This window comes from Microcaecilia unicolor, chromosome 11, assembly GCF_901765095.1.
Source record: "Microcaecilia unicolor chromosome 11, aMicUni1.1, whole genome shotgun sequence".
Taxonomy (NCBI): domain Eukaryota; kingdom Metazoa; phylum Chordata; class Amphibia; order Gymnophiona; family Siphonopidae; genus Microcaecilia; species Microcaecilia unicolor.
Window position 1 is genome coordinate 83,152,731 of NC_044041.1, and position 13,764 is coordinate 83,166,494.

Genomic DNA, 13,764 nt, shown 5'->3' on the forward strand with positions numbered 1-13,764 from the left:
AGCTTTTCATTAGAAACAAGCTGTGGTATCTCTGTTCAGACTATCAGCTGTGAGAAGCTGCTCATCTCCTCCCTACAATCTCAAAGTAGCAGGGGGTGGGGGAGGGAAATATTAAGGGAAGATGATGAGTCATCTGAGGGAACTTTAGGAGAGGAAATCTGTTTGGGCACAAGAAAAGCTGGAGATAAAAAAAAGTATTGGCTTTGAAAGATTATTTATATGGGTAAAGGCTTACAGTGATGAGCTGATATCCACTTCTTTCTCAAGCCCAATTCAATTATAGTGCCAGTCCCTCTGCATGAACAGTTGATGGAGAAAAGGGCATGATTTACAAACACTTTTCTTACAACTCCCCATAGTGGGTAAATTACTAGTAAGGAATGAAATCCCCATGTTATAGCATAGCACCAATCCCCCCCCCCCCCCCCCCAAAAAAAAAAAAAAAAAATTCATTCTTGGTCCAGAATCCTTAAAAAAAAAAAAAAAAAAAAAAAGGCACTGAAGGGCCCATACTTTCTTTCTGATGGTAAAAGAGTAAATCATATTTATTTATGGATACTATGGCCATAACTATTTGTAAGCCAATCCCTGCTACCTAGAACCTCAACTTCCACTGCACTGTCCTATCAAAATAACCCTACTACTCCCATCAACTTTTCTATCTTGATTCAACCTTTGTGTCTTCCAATACAAAACTAGGGTGGAACCAAACCTCTGTGCAAGTAATAATCCTTGGCCTTTTACTCACTTGGCAGCCCATGATGGGAAAGGGTCTTCTGGAATCACCGAAAGACATGCAAAACAGAAAGGGTTAGGAGCAGAAGAGGATGGAGAGCATCCAACTGAATGCAGAAGAGAGATACAACAACTTTTGATTACAACAAGAACCTCAAATAACTATTTACAAGTGCACACTCATTTTTGCATATGCAGTAAGTAGCCAGTGCTAGGCAGAGGGTCCCTGGAAGGAGCATCTGAGCTGGGACCCACCATGTACAGTCATAACATGGCAGGATCCATTCAGATTGCTTGCCAAATTAAAAGTGTTCATGTGTGATGGGAAGAATGGGCTCAAGGGAAAGAAAGCACCCAACTAACTCACATTACTAAACTGGGAAGAGAATGACTCTGGTGCGAAGAAGTGCCCAACTGGAATGAAAATTCTCTGAATATGGTCTGGTTGACTTCCAGAATCTGCCTGCCAACTGGAAATGTCTATTTCTTTTCATTTTACATTCTTAACAGTATCCATCAATTACTAGACTCATTCAGACTCCGCTGAACCGTTTTCAGGAAGCCAGACTGCCTGAGACATGCATAATAAATGGCTTGTTCCACAAGTGGGGAAATGAGCAGGATAAGGAACACTGGTACAGGGCTCCAAGTGTCACAAAACCAACCAGCAAATGCAAAATAAAAGAGTCAGTTGACACACGCTCAAGAAAAGAAGTGCTTAATACCAAGTGTGTCAATTAGAATGGTCTCTATGGCTTTGCCTTACAAGGTCCTGGAATAGCTCACTCCAGGGTCTTTTTGTTGAAAATTTTCTGTATTTTAATTGCGCAGAATTGGTGGACAGTTGGTATTTTATCTATCCCCACCTACCTTTTGAAGAGCCCACAATATAATCTTTTCCTTCTGAAGACACTAATCCCAGATCTACTGTTCCTTCTTGTTGAAGGTTAAACTCTGCTGATTTTCTTATATATCTACCATGTTTAGCGCACCCCATTATTTTCCATCTCCATTCCAATCTTGTAAGGAATAAATAAGACAAAATAAGACAACAGAGACTCCCCCCCCCCCCTTGTCTCTCTCCTCCCACGCTTCCAAGGAGAAAAATAAGGTACAATTTCCTCTTTCAGGCAGAAGAATTGTTTTGAGAGGATTATGGGAGGAGAGCGGACCATTAATGCCAGCACTGGCTATAAGACATTTAAAAAATAAAAAAGGGGGGATGAGGTGGGAAGGAGACAACACAAAAGACATGATTCCTGCCTAAAATTCAAGCTTCCATTCGAAGTGCAATCAGCTTTAAAGGTTCAGGTGAGGTCACAATCCTAATTAGCACAGTCCTCGGTTCCTCTCCAGAAAGCATACACCCCTGGAGCCCACTACGTACAAAAATAAATCCATCTACCATCTCTTCTTGCATTTAGCTATTGGGTAATGTGTTGGTTTTCTTTTTTTCTGCAGTAGATGTTAGCTTTCACATGTAAACATCTTTCCAAAAGGATTAGGATAAGGTTGTGTACCCATTCCCATTCAAAGTGCTAAGATATAAATTTTTTTATTATTGCTTTAACAGCTTTAAACATGCAATCTTCCCTCCCTATCTCTTCACTATATCTGCTCGCCACTTCTCAAGGTGCTCTATAAAACACTGTTGCACTTGTGATTTCCTTTTAAGACTATGAATTTATCCAGGCCCAGCCTTCTACTCTTAAAACAGCTACAGAAAAGGGGTTGGGGTGGGTGGAAGGAATTTCTACTATGGCTGGTCTCAACAGAGTAACAGGTCTTGGTTTCTTCCATAGGTTGTGACCTTTCTACATCCCACCTGAGATGGTGCATTTACCAGAAGAAGCAGTGACTGGGGGACACCAGCTCCCATACACTGGAGGGATTGTGGCATAAGCTCCAGTAAAGGTGTACCTCAGAAGATTTGGGAGCAGAGGCAAGTCCCCTTTTTCCTTGGCACTCCTGCACTTCAGGGAATTTCAGGCAGAATTTACCCCACTGGGAATGGGGAATGCCTTCATTTTAGCTAGATGCCAAGCCATAGTGAGATTTTGATCCAGTCCTGGTTTATTAACTCAGAGCTCAGTGGGGAGTGAAAAAAAAAAAGCCAGTAGGAAAGAAACCAAAATCTCAACAAAACAGCAGTGCCAAGGATTACAGGGGGTATATGTTGAGAGGAGCTGATACTCATCACTAAGTGCCTAATTTGTAGACAGATGGGGGGGGGGGGGGGGGTGAAAAAAAAGTCTGTGTCAGACCTTCAGATAGAGTTACTCTGCTTGACTTCTATCACAAAGGAAAACACCATCTCAAGTAGGGGGGGGGGGGGGGGGGGGAGGTGCAGGGGATCACTGAAACTACATTTCCCAGCACTGTGTGCCATTCTTTGAGAAGCACATCATTTTCATAACATACTAAATAGCGATCTACGCTGGCCTTGCCCCCAAAGGCCAATGCAAACCTCAGGCTGAGGTGAAGTGAATGTGTCCTGACTACAGGCCAGGTATAGCTAATATTTTTACATCTGACATAATAAGTCAGAGGCAAGCATTCTGCACTCAGGCAGCATGAGAAAACTTTATAGGGAATCCAGTGTGCCTATGTGCTGCAGGACCTGGAGCACACACATCAGAATTGGAAGAGGATGAGAAATGACAAGAGAAAAACCCTCAGTCTCTCAGTAGCAGCCAGCCACTTACTGCTGTTTCTCTCCTTATCCTTCTATGAAGAGATTTCTCCATTCATTTCTGAAAAACTCTGACAAAGTGCTGCACAATACTTAATTAATGACCCATCACAGTGGAACAGGTGAAAGCATTTTGCTTTAGCTTTAGTACCAGAGCTACGTTATGATGAGGGTCCAGATTAAGGTAGGTTAAAAGTGGAATTTAGGCAGGACAAACTCCTCTTACAGAAAGTGCCTTGGGGGTCTTTAGTGTCCACAGAGTAGTCAGAATCTCTTTCCAATGGCTCATTACTAAATATCTTTGAAATGGAACCTGACATCTCAGCTTTAAACCCATGAGGGGGGTTGGGGGATGGGGGGAAAGAGGACAGGAAAGTTATTGGACTCTCAGCCCATACTACTCCAGTAATCGGTGCCAAGGGCACTGGCGGAACTGGACCCTCACTCGTGCACATTAAAAAATTAAAAAAAAAAAAAAAAAAAAATCGCATTGCAAGAATGCAACTGCCTCTTCTTTGCATTTAATGCATTTACTCTATTAACCACCTTTGCTTTAAAATAACTTAAAAGCATCTTTTTCTTTTTCGTATCTGTACATAAAATAAAGCTTTATATTTTTAATTACAGCTCCCTGTATTACCAGCATAAGCTACCTCCTCTCCTCACTTTCCCAAACTAGCCCCTTTCCCCTTGACAACAGCCCTCAGTCAACATGATCTAAGAAGGAAGGGGGCTGAAAGAGGTGGTAGAGGCGGGGGTTAAAAGAAGGGAAAGTGGGAGGTAAGGGGGCAATGAATTGGCATCATGAAGACAAATCAGAGGAGAGTGCTAACTGGATTTTGTGACACCTTGGTTTTTTTTGTTTTTGTTTTTTTTTTTGGTGTTTTAGGAGAGCTGGTGCATGCTCTCTTCCACTGAACCCTCCTCTTCCCTCAGCCCTCCTGACATGTCCCCCATAGAAGGCTCTCCTGTGTGCTCCTGATCATTTCCATGGGTGTCCTGGATGGCAGCGGGGCTCCCTAGCTCTTCTGCCAAGGGGACAGGGGGTACTGGAAGGCAGCCGGCGTCCCTCACCCGGGGCTTGCGGCCCCGTTTGGACGGGATCCCATTGCAGCCATCTTTCTTGAGGTGCCGGTGCAAGTGGTCGGAGCGGACAAAAGTCTTGAAGCAGCTCTCACACTGGTAGGGCCGGAGGCCCGTGTGCACACGCATGTGATTCTTCAAGTCGTAGTTGTGAGCGAAAGCAGCACCACACTGCTGGCACATGTACGGCTTCTCTCCCGTGTGCTTCCTCATGTGTACCTTCAGCTTGTCCTGCCTGTGGGAAAGGGGAGAGGATAGTGAACATTAGATACCCTGCACGTTCTCTTTAGGGGCAAGTGGGTAGCCTACTTCTGGAATGGCTACAGGATTACTAGCTAGCTCTTGATTTGCAGAACTGAAATAATCCAGTCCCAGCTTTAGCCCATTGTATGCAGGGAGGTGTAGTTCTAACTTCTCAGTTGCATTCACTAACAGAAGCAAAGTATAAAGTCACTGATGGAACGGGTAAAACAAGGCAGGCAAATCCGGAACCAGATAGCAAGCCTACACTATCTAGGCTTCAGTCTGCATTCAATAAAAAACTTACACCTAAACAGAAGTAAAGTAAAAAGCAGAGTCAAAGGATCAAATGAACTTTTGGCTTTAGCTTTCTCTCGCTCCTTATTTTAAAGGACTTGTGCTTTGCGATATCTCTTTACTTAAGCTGCTTAGGGCGCAGCACCGCAAAGCATTTCTTTTCAATCCGTGAATCTACCTCCCTCATTCCCTATTTTTTGTTCTTTCCAACCCAATACAAGATGGAAAGAATTATAGAAAAGGGGGTTGAGAACGTTTGTCTTGTACAGGGGCAAAACAACCGTCTGACAGAATGGGATGAGAACTTGGTATATAGGAAAAACCTGTAAAAGACACACTGAAACTGAAAATGGGTCAAATAGGATGGTGGTTCCAGATATAATACCGCCAACATATGCCCCAATGTATTTCTATGGGAAAAGGAGTTTCTACTTCTGTAGCTTGGTAACATAGATTAAGGGGGTTGTTTACTGGGATATAAATGTTCACAATAAATAAAGCTTAGCTCAAGTTACCTGCAGCAGGGCCCATTTTATTCCTATGGGCCCTGCTGCAGACAACTCAGTAAACAATCCCCTAAGAGTGAAATGTAGCAGTTAAACAATAGGGGAATGAATTTTAAAACACAGAATTCTCTACTCTTCCAAACTCTCGAATAGAAAGTTACACGGGGACAGAAATCTTATCCGTTTCTGCCCATCCCCACAAGAATTTAACCTGTCCCACTCAGTTCCACAAGAATTTAATGGTACATAAAAAAAATTCCAGGTGGCTCTCAGTCTCACTCTGGGTTTGAGCTGCAGCACTGCAGTCAAGGAAGGAACGAAGTTGGAACTCTGGTCTGCACATGTAAGACTTGTTTCTGATTCACTGGCACTGTGTGCTGAGAGGTCGCCACATGCACACGCCAGTAGGTCAGGTGACTTCTAATGCTTGTGCCTGTATCAGAGGCGAGGTTTGTGCATCAGCCTGGGAGCAGAGAGGGTTAACAGTAACGGCAGATAAAAACCTGAATGGTCCATCCAGTCTGCCCAATAGTCACACACTCATTATCAATTGATAATTAAATCAACAATGAATGTGATATTTTATTTTCTTGATTATGGTCTTTTTTTGGCATATATGGGACATACAACACAGAAGTACACCCAGCCCTATCCTTATGTTCCAACTGCTGGAGTTGTCGTCCAATCCTACTCCAGCCTATTTGTCTTCTCAATTGCAGGATACAGACCGTAAAAGTCTGTCCAGCCACTAAAGTTCCTGTCTAAGCCCTTTCCAGACCATCTTAAACCAGTCTGCCATATTTATTTATTACATTTGTACCCCGCGCTTTCCCAAAGCAGGTTCAATGCGGCTTACATAGTAATAAGGATTACAGAGTATTGATGGAGAAAATAAAAGTATAGCAGAATAACAAAAGAGATAGGTAGGTAGAGAAGGACAAGGGTGAAGGGAGTAGGAGAGGTATAAGTAAGGAGAGGTGAACGAGATATAGGAGAGGTATAAGTAAGGGTAGGGTATACGAGACACAGACCATAAAAGTCTGCCCGGTATCGGCCCTAGTTCATCACAGCTGGAGTCACCATCTAAGCCTCATTTGACACATCCACACACATGCAGCCATTTAAGTTTAGGTTTTTTATAACTTCCATTTACTAAATTAGAGATACTCTGTGTTTATCCCACACCTTTTTGAATGCCATCAACATTGGTGTCTCTATCACTTCCTTAATGGAGACTTTCCGCATCTGTGCTGTTAAAGCATGGAGGAGGAGAAGACAGAACTCAAAGAACTTGGTACTTAGTAGGTGCGAGGCTGGCGCAAGTGCAGCATACACTTCCATGGGAACCCCGCTGGAACTGCTTCCGACCCCACGAGTTCCGCAGGATTCCTGCGAACCCTGTGCCCGTGCAGTCTCTACTCTCAAACTGGCCCTACTCCCCCCCCCCCCCCCCCAAGCCTACCTTCACAACCCAAAAATTAACAACTGCCTGTCACCCCACATGCAAAGGAGCTGGAAAGATTAAAGTACATGCTCTGCATTCTTTCCTCATTTGTTTTCCCAAAAGGATAGCAGTCAGATTAATACCCACACACATTTTAGATATCCCAGCAATCCTTCCTATTGCTACCTCCTCCTTCTGTTCTGTGACTGAACTTAACATATGACTTGGCATTTTATTACATTGACCTCCAAAACTCTAGAACTCAACTACCCCAACCCCTCAGACAGGAATCATCTTACATCAATTACAAAGAAACTGCTGCAAATCTGGCTCAACAAACCTAGCCCACAGCTACTTGGTAATTTTTCCATAATTTTCCCCATCTCTCCTTTGCTTACTTCTCCCTCCACCCTGTACCCTGCCCACTCTTCTTCCCCTCTTCTCTTCCCATACCTGTCCTTTCTCTACCATTTAATTTGTAAACTGCCTAGATGCATGACTTTGCTTATGCAATTGACAGTATATAAGAAAATCTGTAAGTAAATAAATTAGTGGACAACAATTCTGTCCCAGGACATGTCAGTCATGAGCAAGTCACTTTGTCTCCTCACGAAGCCTAGATATAAGCCTAGGGCACCAAATAACAGTCCTAAATAGTAGCCCAATTTTGCTCACATTAGGGCCTCTAATTTCTAAGGAAGACTCCTCCCTTGCTTCCCTCTCTTCTCCCTTGCTTTTGGTGCCTAACCACCTTCCCATTCCTGATACCTACACTGACTACATAGTTTTTACCTTTAGATTGTAAGCTCTCTTGAGCAGGGACTGTCCTTCCCCATGTTTAAACTTGTACAGCGCTGTGTAACCCTGGCAGCGCTATAGAAATGCTAAGTAGTAGTAGTAGCAGATCCTGCCTATGAGCACAAACCTCTCAAATCAAGCCCTGCTCTCTGTGCTCACAGAGCCAAATTAAAAATTTGGTGCTCACCTTACTTTGGCTTTCCTAGTCAAAACAATCATTTTTATTTTACCTAAACCCACACAATTCATTAATTCATGAGGCCATCACTCTTTGGCAACTGCGGCCAAGCTGGCAGCTTACAGGCACTCATACGTCAAAATGTGGGAAAGGAACACTGGTTGAAGACACACCAAGAAGATGACTCAGCTATTTATGTGCCATTAAGTAATGGTCCAGAAGAAACTGAATCCAAAAATGGAGGTGGGGAGATATAAGGTTTAATTTTCATTCAGCAGGGATGTCTAACCAGTACTTAGATGAGGCTCAGCCTCGCATGAGTTATATCATCTTCCCCAAGCTCAGGAAAATAAATGGTTTCTTCTACCCCACCCCAATGAATATTTTGTAGCACACAGAAGAACCATACTCAAGAGAACAACATGCAAAGATGACAGGAAATACAAATCTAAGTTGTCCAACTGAGTCTAACCAATTCAGAAACTGCTTGCTTATCTGTTACATAACCTATGTTAACAGTGATGACCACTCAAAAGGTTCAATTGGCCAAAATAATCTACCCAGTTGTTCTCAAAAGTGGTAGGAAACCAGAGAGGGAAGACAAGAGCATGTAATATCCCCCACATAAACCAACAACAGATCCCAACAACACATGTATTTAGCCAATCGTCTTCATTGTATCTGGCCTGAATATGCTTCTCACCTCTACCACTTTGCTGGTAGGCTATCACAGGTTTTGTATTCCTCTTTGGTTCTAATCCAACATCCAGACTCCTCTCAACAAAATACAATCAACACTGCCATTGCAATGAACTGTGCTACCTTAAAACAGCAGTGATGAGTAAATGGAGTTGCTCACCTGTAATGGGTGTTTCTCCATGGCCAGCAGAATCTTTCAGCTAAGAAATATGTTAAAAATCTTCACAATAAGATGTATTTCTTCTTCTTCTATATAAATGGAGATATTAATTAAAAGGCAATATTGGCTATACTAAAAATTTCTTTAGGAGAGAAGTTAATAGCAATTAAGGATTCTAGGGGACCGGTGATGAGGTGGGTGTGTAAAGCTTAAAGACAATGAAAAGCCTTTGATTGACACCGCTGAGGTCCAACACAAAACAATGACAGAAGAAGCTTGTGTGTGTGTGTGTGTGTGTGTGTATATATATATATATATATATATATATATATATATATAAATAATAATTTGTACCGTCAACGTTCCACGGATGGCTGGCTGGGTTCGTAACATCCTAACGTCAGCAAGCCTCCAGCGTTCCCTTCCCTCTCATTGTTCCGCCCTTGCATAAAGACGAAATAATGCGAGAGGGCGGAACAGTGAGAGGGAAGGGAACACTGGAGGGGAGCTGATGTCAGGATATTACGAACGCAAGCAAGACAAGTGAAGGCAACAGAACGCTGGACATGGAGGGGAGGACAGAGGAGAATCGACATAGATGGGATGGGAGGAGAGGAGAGGAGAGAATTGCAGGGCACAGGTGGGAGGGCAGGGCAGGGCAGAAGAGAATCGCTGGACATGAAGGGAATGGGAGGAGAGAAGAGAATCACAGGACACAGAGAGGGCAGGGTAGAGGACAATTGCTAGACATGGAGGGGAGGCCAGAATCCTGGGATATGGGAGGGCAGGGCAGAGGAGAATCACGGGACACTGAGAGGAGGGTAGTGCAGAGGAGAATCGCTGGACATGGAGGGGAGGCCAGACTCACGGGACACCGAGGGGACGGCAGGGCAGTGGAGGATTGCTGGAAATGGAGGAGAGGCTAGAATTGCGGGACACGGAGGGGACGGCAGGGCACAGGAGAATTGCTGCACATGGAGGGGAGGGAGGAGAAATCGCTTCGATGAGAGCCTTAAAAACATAATCACCATTACAAGACAGCCTTGCTAGCGCCCGTTTCATTTTTTTTTGAGAAACGGGCCTATGTGTGTGTGTGTATATATCATTGGATATTGTGTAGCTCTTCTGAAATGTCTATTTGGTCTGGTGGATAGTTTTTGAAGAATGAATGATGAGTTGAGTCATAAGATCAGAAACAGCTGTGATAGTTGATCAGCCAATGATAGCAATACAAAATTCTCTTACAATCGAGAGTATGCATGTCGGCTATGATCGGGGGGGGGGGGGGGGGGGGGAGAGATGAAAAGACAAGCAAAACTACAGCTAGTTCATGTAGAAAAAAAACAATCTTGGGAAGAAATTCTGGATGAGTTGTTAGCAATACTTTAGTTTCTATAAGTTGTGTATTTATTTATTTATTGTGAACATTTATATCCCACATATTCCCACCAAGGCAGGCTCTATGTGGCGTACAATGCAGGAGAATAATGAACTAAAGCTAGAATCTTATTTCTTCTGGCCAAAGTGATGGTCATAATGAAAACTGCTTTCCAATTTAAAAATTGCAAAGCAATGTCCGATATTGGTTCAAAGAAGGGGATGTTAGTTGGCATAGAACCAATTGGAAGGCACAATAGTGGTTTTATATTGAGACCTTTCAATAAACGTTTGGACATCATTGCGTATCTGGATTTTCAAAAGGTGTTTGACAAGGTACCTCATGAAAGGCTGCAGAGGAAATTGGAGGGTCATGGGATAGGAGGTAATGTCCTATTGTGGATTAAAAACTGGTTGAAGGACAGGAAACAGAGAGTGGGGTTAAATGGGCAGCATTCACAATGGAGAAGGGTAGTTAGTGGGGTTCCTCAGGGGTCAGTGCTAGGACCGCTGCTCTTTAATATATTTATAAATGATTTAGAAATGGGAGTAACTAGCGAGGTAATTAAATTTGCTGATGACACAAAGTTATTCAAAGTCGTTAACTCGCGAGAGTATTGTGAAAAATTACAAGCGGACCTTACGAGACTGGGAGACTGGGCGGCTAAATGGCAGATGACGTTTAACGTGAGGAAGTGCAAGGTGATGCATGTGGGGAAAAAAGAACCTGAATTATAGCTACGTCATGCAAGGTTCCACGTTAGGAGTTACGGACCAAGAAGTGATCTAGGTGTCGTCATTGATAATACACTGAAACCTTCTGCTCAGTGTGCTGCTGCGGCTAGGAAAGCGAATAGAATGTTGGATATTATTAGGAAAGGTATAGATGTTACGTCTGTGCTCACCTCGCCCTCTGGTGGCCAGAACCGGTGGTTGCTGTGGACCGTCACCCGTTCCCGATTTCAGCACAGTCCAGTCCGGATCTTCCGGGCTGCCAGACTTGCTTGCTCAGATTGAACCTACACAGCACCCGTAGTTTCCTGGTGATGGTTGCTGCTGAGCTCCAGGTGCTGCTGGGCTTATTAGCCATTCTGAAACCTGGCTGCTTTGCCTTTGCATTGCGTCTTAGGCCCTGGTCATGGGTGCTTGTGCACTTCTGCCTGAGAGACTTTATCTGGACCTCTTTCTGTGTTTGCTTGCCGCCTGCCTTTTGAACCTTTGCCTGGACCTGTCTTCTGCTTGCTGGCTGACCGCCAGAGACCTTGTCTGGATTTGCAAGTGCAAGGTGATGCATGTGGGAAAAAAGAACCTGAATTATAGCTACATCATGCAAGGTTCCACGTTAAGAGTTACGGACCAAGAAGGGATCTGGGTGTCATCGTTGATAATACACTGAAACCTTCTGCTCCGTGTGCTGCTGCGGCTAGGAAAGCGAATAGAATGTTGGGTATTATTAGGAAAGGTATAGAAAACAGGTGTGAGGATGTTATAATGCCGTTGTATCGCTCCATGGTGCGACCGCACCTTGAGTCCAATTCTGGTCGCCGCATCTCAAGAAAGATATAGTGGAATTGGAAAAGGTGCAGCGAAGGGCAACGAAAATGATAACGGGGATGAGATGACTTCCCTATGAAGAAAGACTGAGGCTAGGCAGTGGCGTAGCCACAGGTGGGCCTGGGTCCACCCATTTAGGGCTCAGGCCCACCCAACAGTAGCACACATTCAGCGGTAGCTGGTGGGGATCCCAAGCTCGGCCAGCTGAAGACTTCCCCGATAGTAACGAAAACGCTACTCTCCACGATACTGGCACCTGCGCATGCTCTGTTTTCAGTACATCCTGCTGCAGACTGCCAAGGTGGAAAGAAGCATTTCCCCGCCAGCTGAGGTATTTTTTTGGGTGGTGGTTGGGATGGGGGAGAACACTTGGTGCCCACCCACTTCTTGCCTAGGGCCACCCAAAATCTGTTGTCTGGCTGCGCCCCTGAGGCTAGGGTTTTTCAGCTTGGAGAAGAGACGGCTGAGGGGAGACATGATAGAGGTATATAAAATAATGAGTGGAGTGGAACAGGTGGATGTGAAGCGTCTGTTCACGCTTTCCAACAATACTAGGACTAGGGAGCATGCGATGAAACTACAGTGTAGTACAGTTAAAACAATTAAAACCAATCGGAGAAAATTCTTCTTCACCCAACGCGTAATTAAACTCTGGAATTCGTTGCCGGAGAACATGGTGAAGACAGTTAGCTTGGCCGAGTTTAAAAAGGGGTTGGACGCTTTCCTAAAGGACAAGTCCATAGACCACTACTAAATGGACTTGGGAAAAATCCACAATTTCGGGAATAACATGTATAGAATGTTTGTACATTTGGGAAGCTTGTCAGGTGCCCTTGACCTGGATTGGCCGCTGTCGGGGACAGGATGCCGGGACTCGATGGACCCTTGGTTTTTTCCCCGTGTGGCATTACTTATGTTATGTACTTATTGATGAAATAACAGTAGATTGCTAGTGCTGCTAGGTGTGTCCTCATGGAAGAGATAGAGAGGCTGGAGTCTGAAAAATGAGGCACATAATCTAGCACAACTGCTAAAGAGCACATGAAGGGAATATGACCTTTAGGAGTGCTCCAAAATTCAAATATTCTCCCATTTCCAGGCATATGCCTTTTTGGTGGAGTCCTTTCATGAAGCTTATTAAAAAAAAAAAAAACCTCATCACTCCACTGGAGGGTTTGTCAGTGCCTTGAATCATATTCTCCAGTAATCAAGCAGTCAGCATGAGAGAAGGAAGACTAGAGTGTAGTAAAGTCCTTTCATTTTGAGTTAGCAAATCCATGTCGTTTGGTTGAGTTATTAGGGGGTGATGAAGCAGTTTATGAAAAAGATGAAACCAACTCTACCTGGCATGACATCACCATCTGTGTGGCTCAAAGATCCATGGTGTCCAAGGAGAACGTATACCATTATAATCAACCAATCTGAAGACAGTTTCCCAGCATGTAAAGCATTTTTCTATAAGTACAAGTGACTCTTACACAGAATTTGACTCTCAAACGAGAAGGTGTTACTCATTTCCAAACCCTTGCATTAAGGATTCTTCCTATGATCTGAACTGGCAACCTTTAGCAGTGAAGGTTCATGTTTATTTAATATATTGCAAATCAATAAGCCCATCTATGAAGTTTACAATGATAAGTTAAAATAAGGGGGGGGGGGGACAAACAGATAAGCAATACAGGGTGAGGGGGAACAGCTAGAACATGAGGATATATATATATATATATATATCTTGATACACTAAATAAATGTTAGCATGTAAGTGACAATTAGGAAGGAACAGCAATGAGAGAGGCCATACCACATCCACAAACAAGACAGCCCAACAAAAAGGAGGGGGTGTACATTATTTAAGTGTTACACTGAAAAAGGATTATTCAGCAGCCCTGGGAGAAAAAAAAAGTTTTAAATAAGTTTTTGAATTTGTGGAAGGAAGATTCAACTCTAATTATCTAACAGTAGATTGTTCCAGAGGGTTGGGGGCTAACATATTGAAAGAAG

General features: G+C 43.7%; 1 protein-coding gene across 2 annotated transcripts in view; it reads right to left on the reverse strand.

Annotated features, from left to right (window-relative positions):
- Positions 1-454: 454 nt before the first annotated feature.
- ZBTB7A (zinc finger and BTB domain containing 7A) overlaps positions 455-13,764 on the reverse strand; it is a 45,215-nt gene continuing 31,905 nt past the window's right edge. For both annotated transcript variants that reach the window (XM_030220210.1, XM_030220209.1), the window contains exon 3: positions 455-4,745. In XM_030220210.1, coding sequence (XP_030076070.1) covers positions 4,313-4,745 — 433 coding nt within the window. In that variant the 3' untranslated portion in view covers positions 455-4,312. The remainder of the gene's footprint in view (positions 4,746-13,764) is intronic.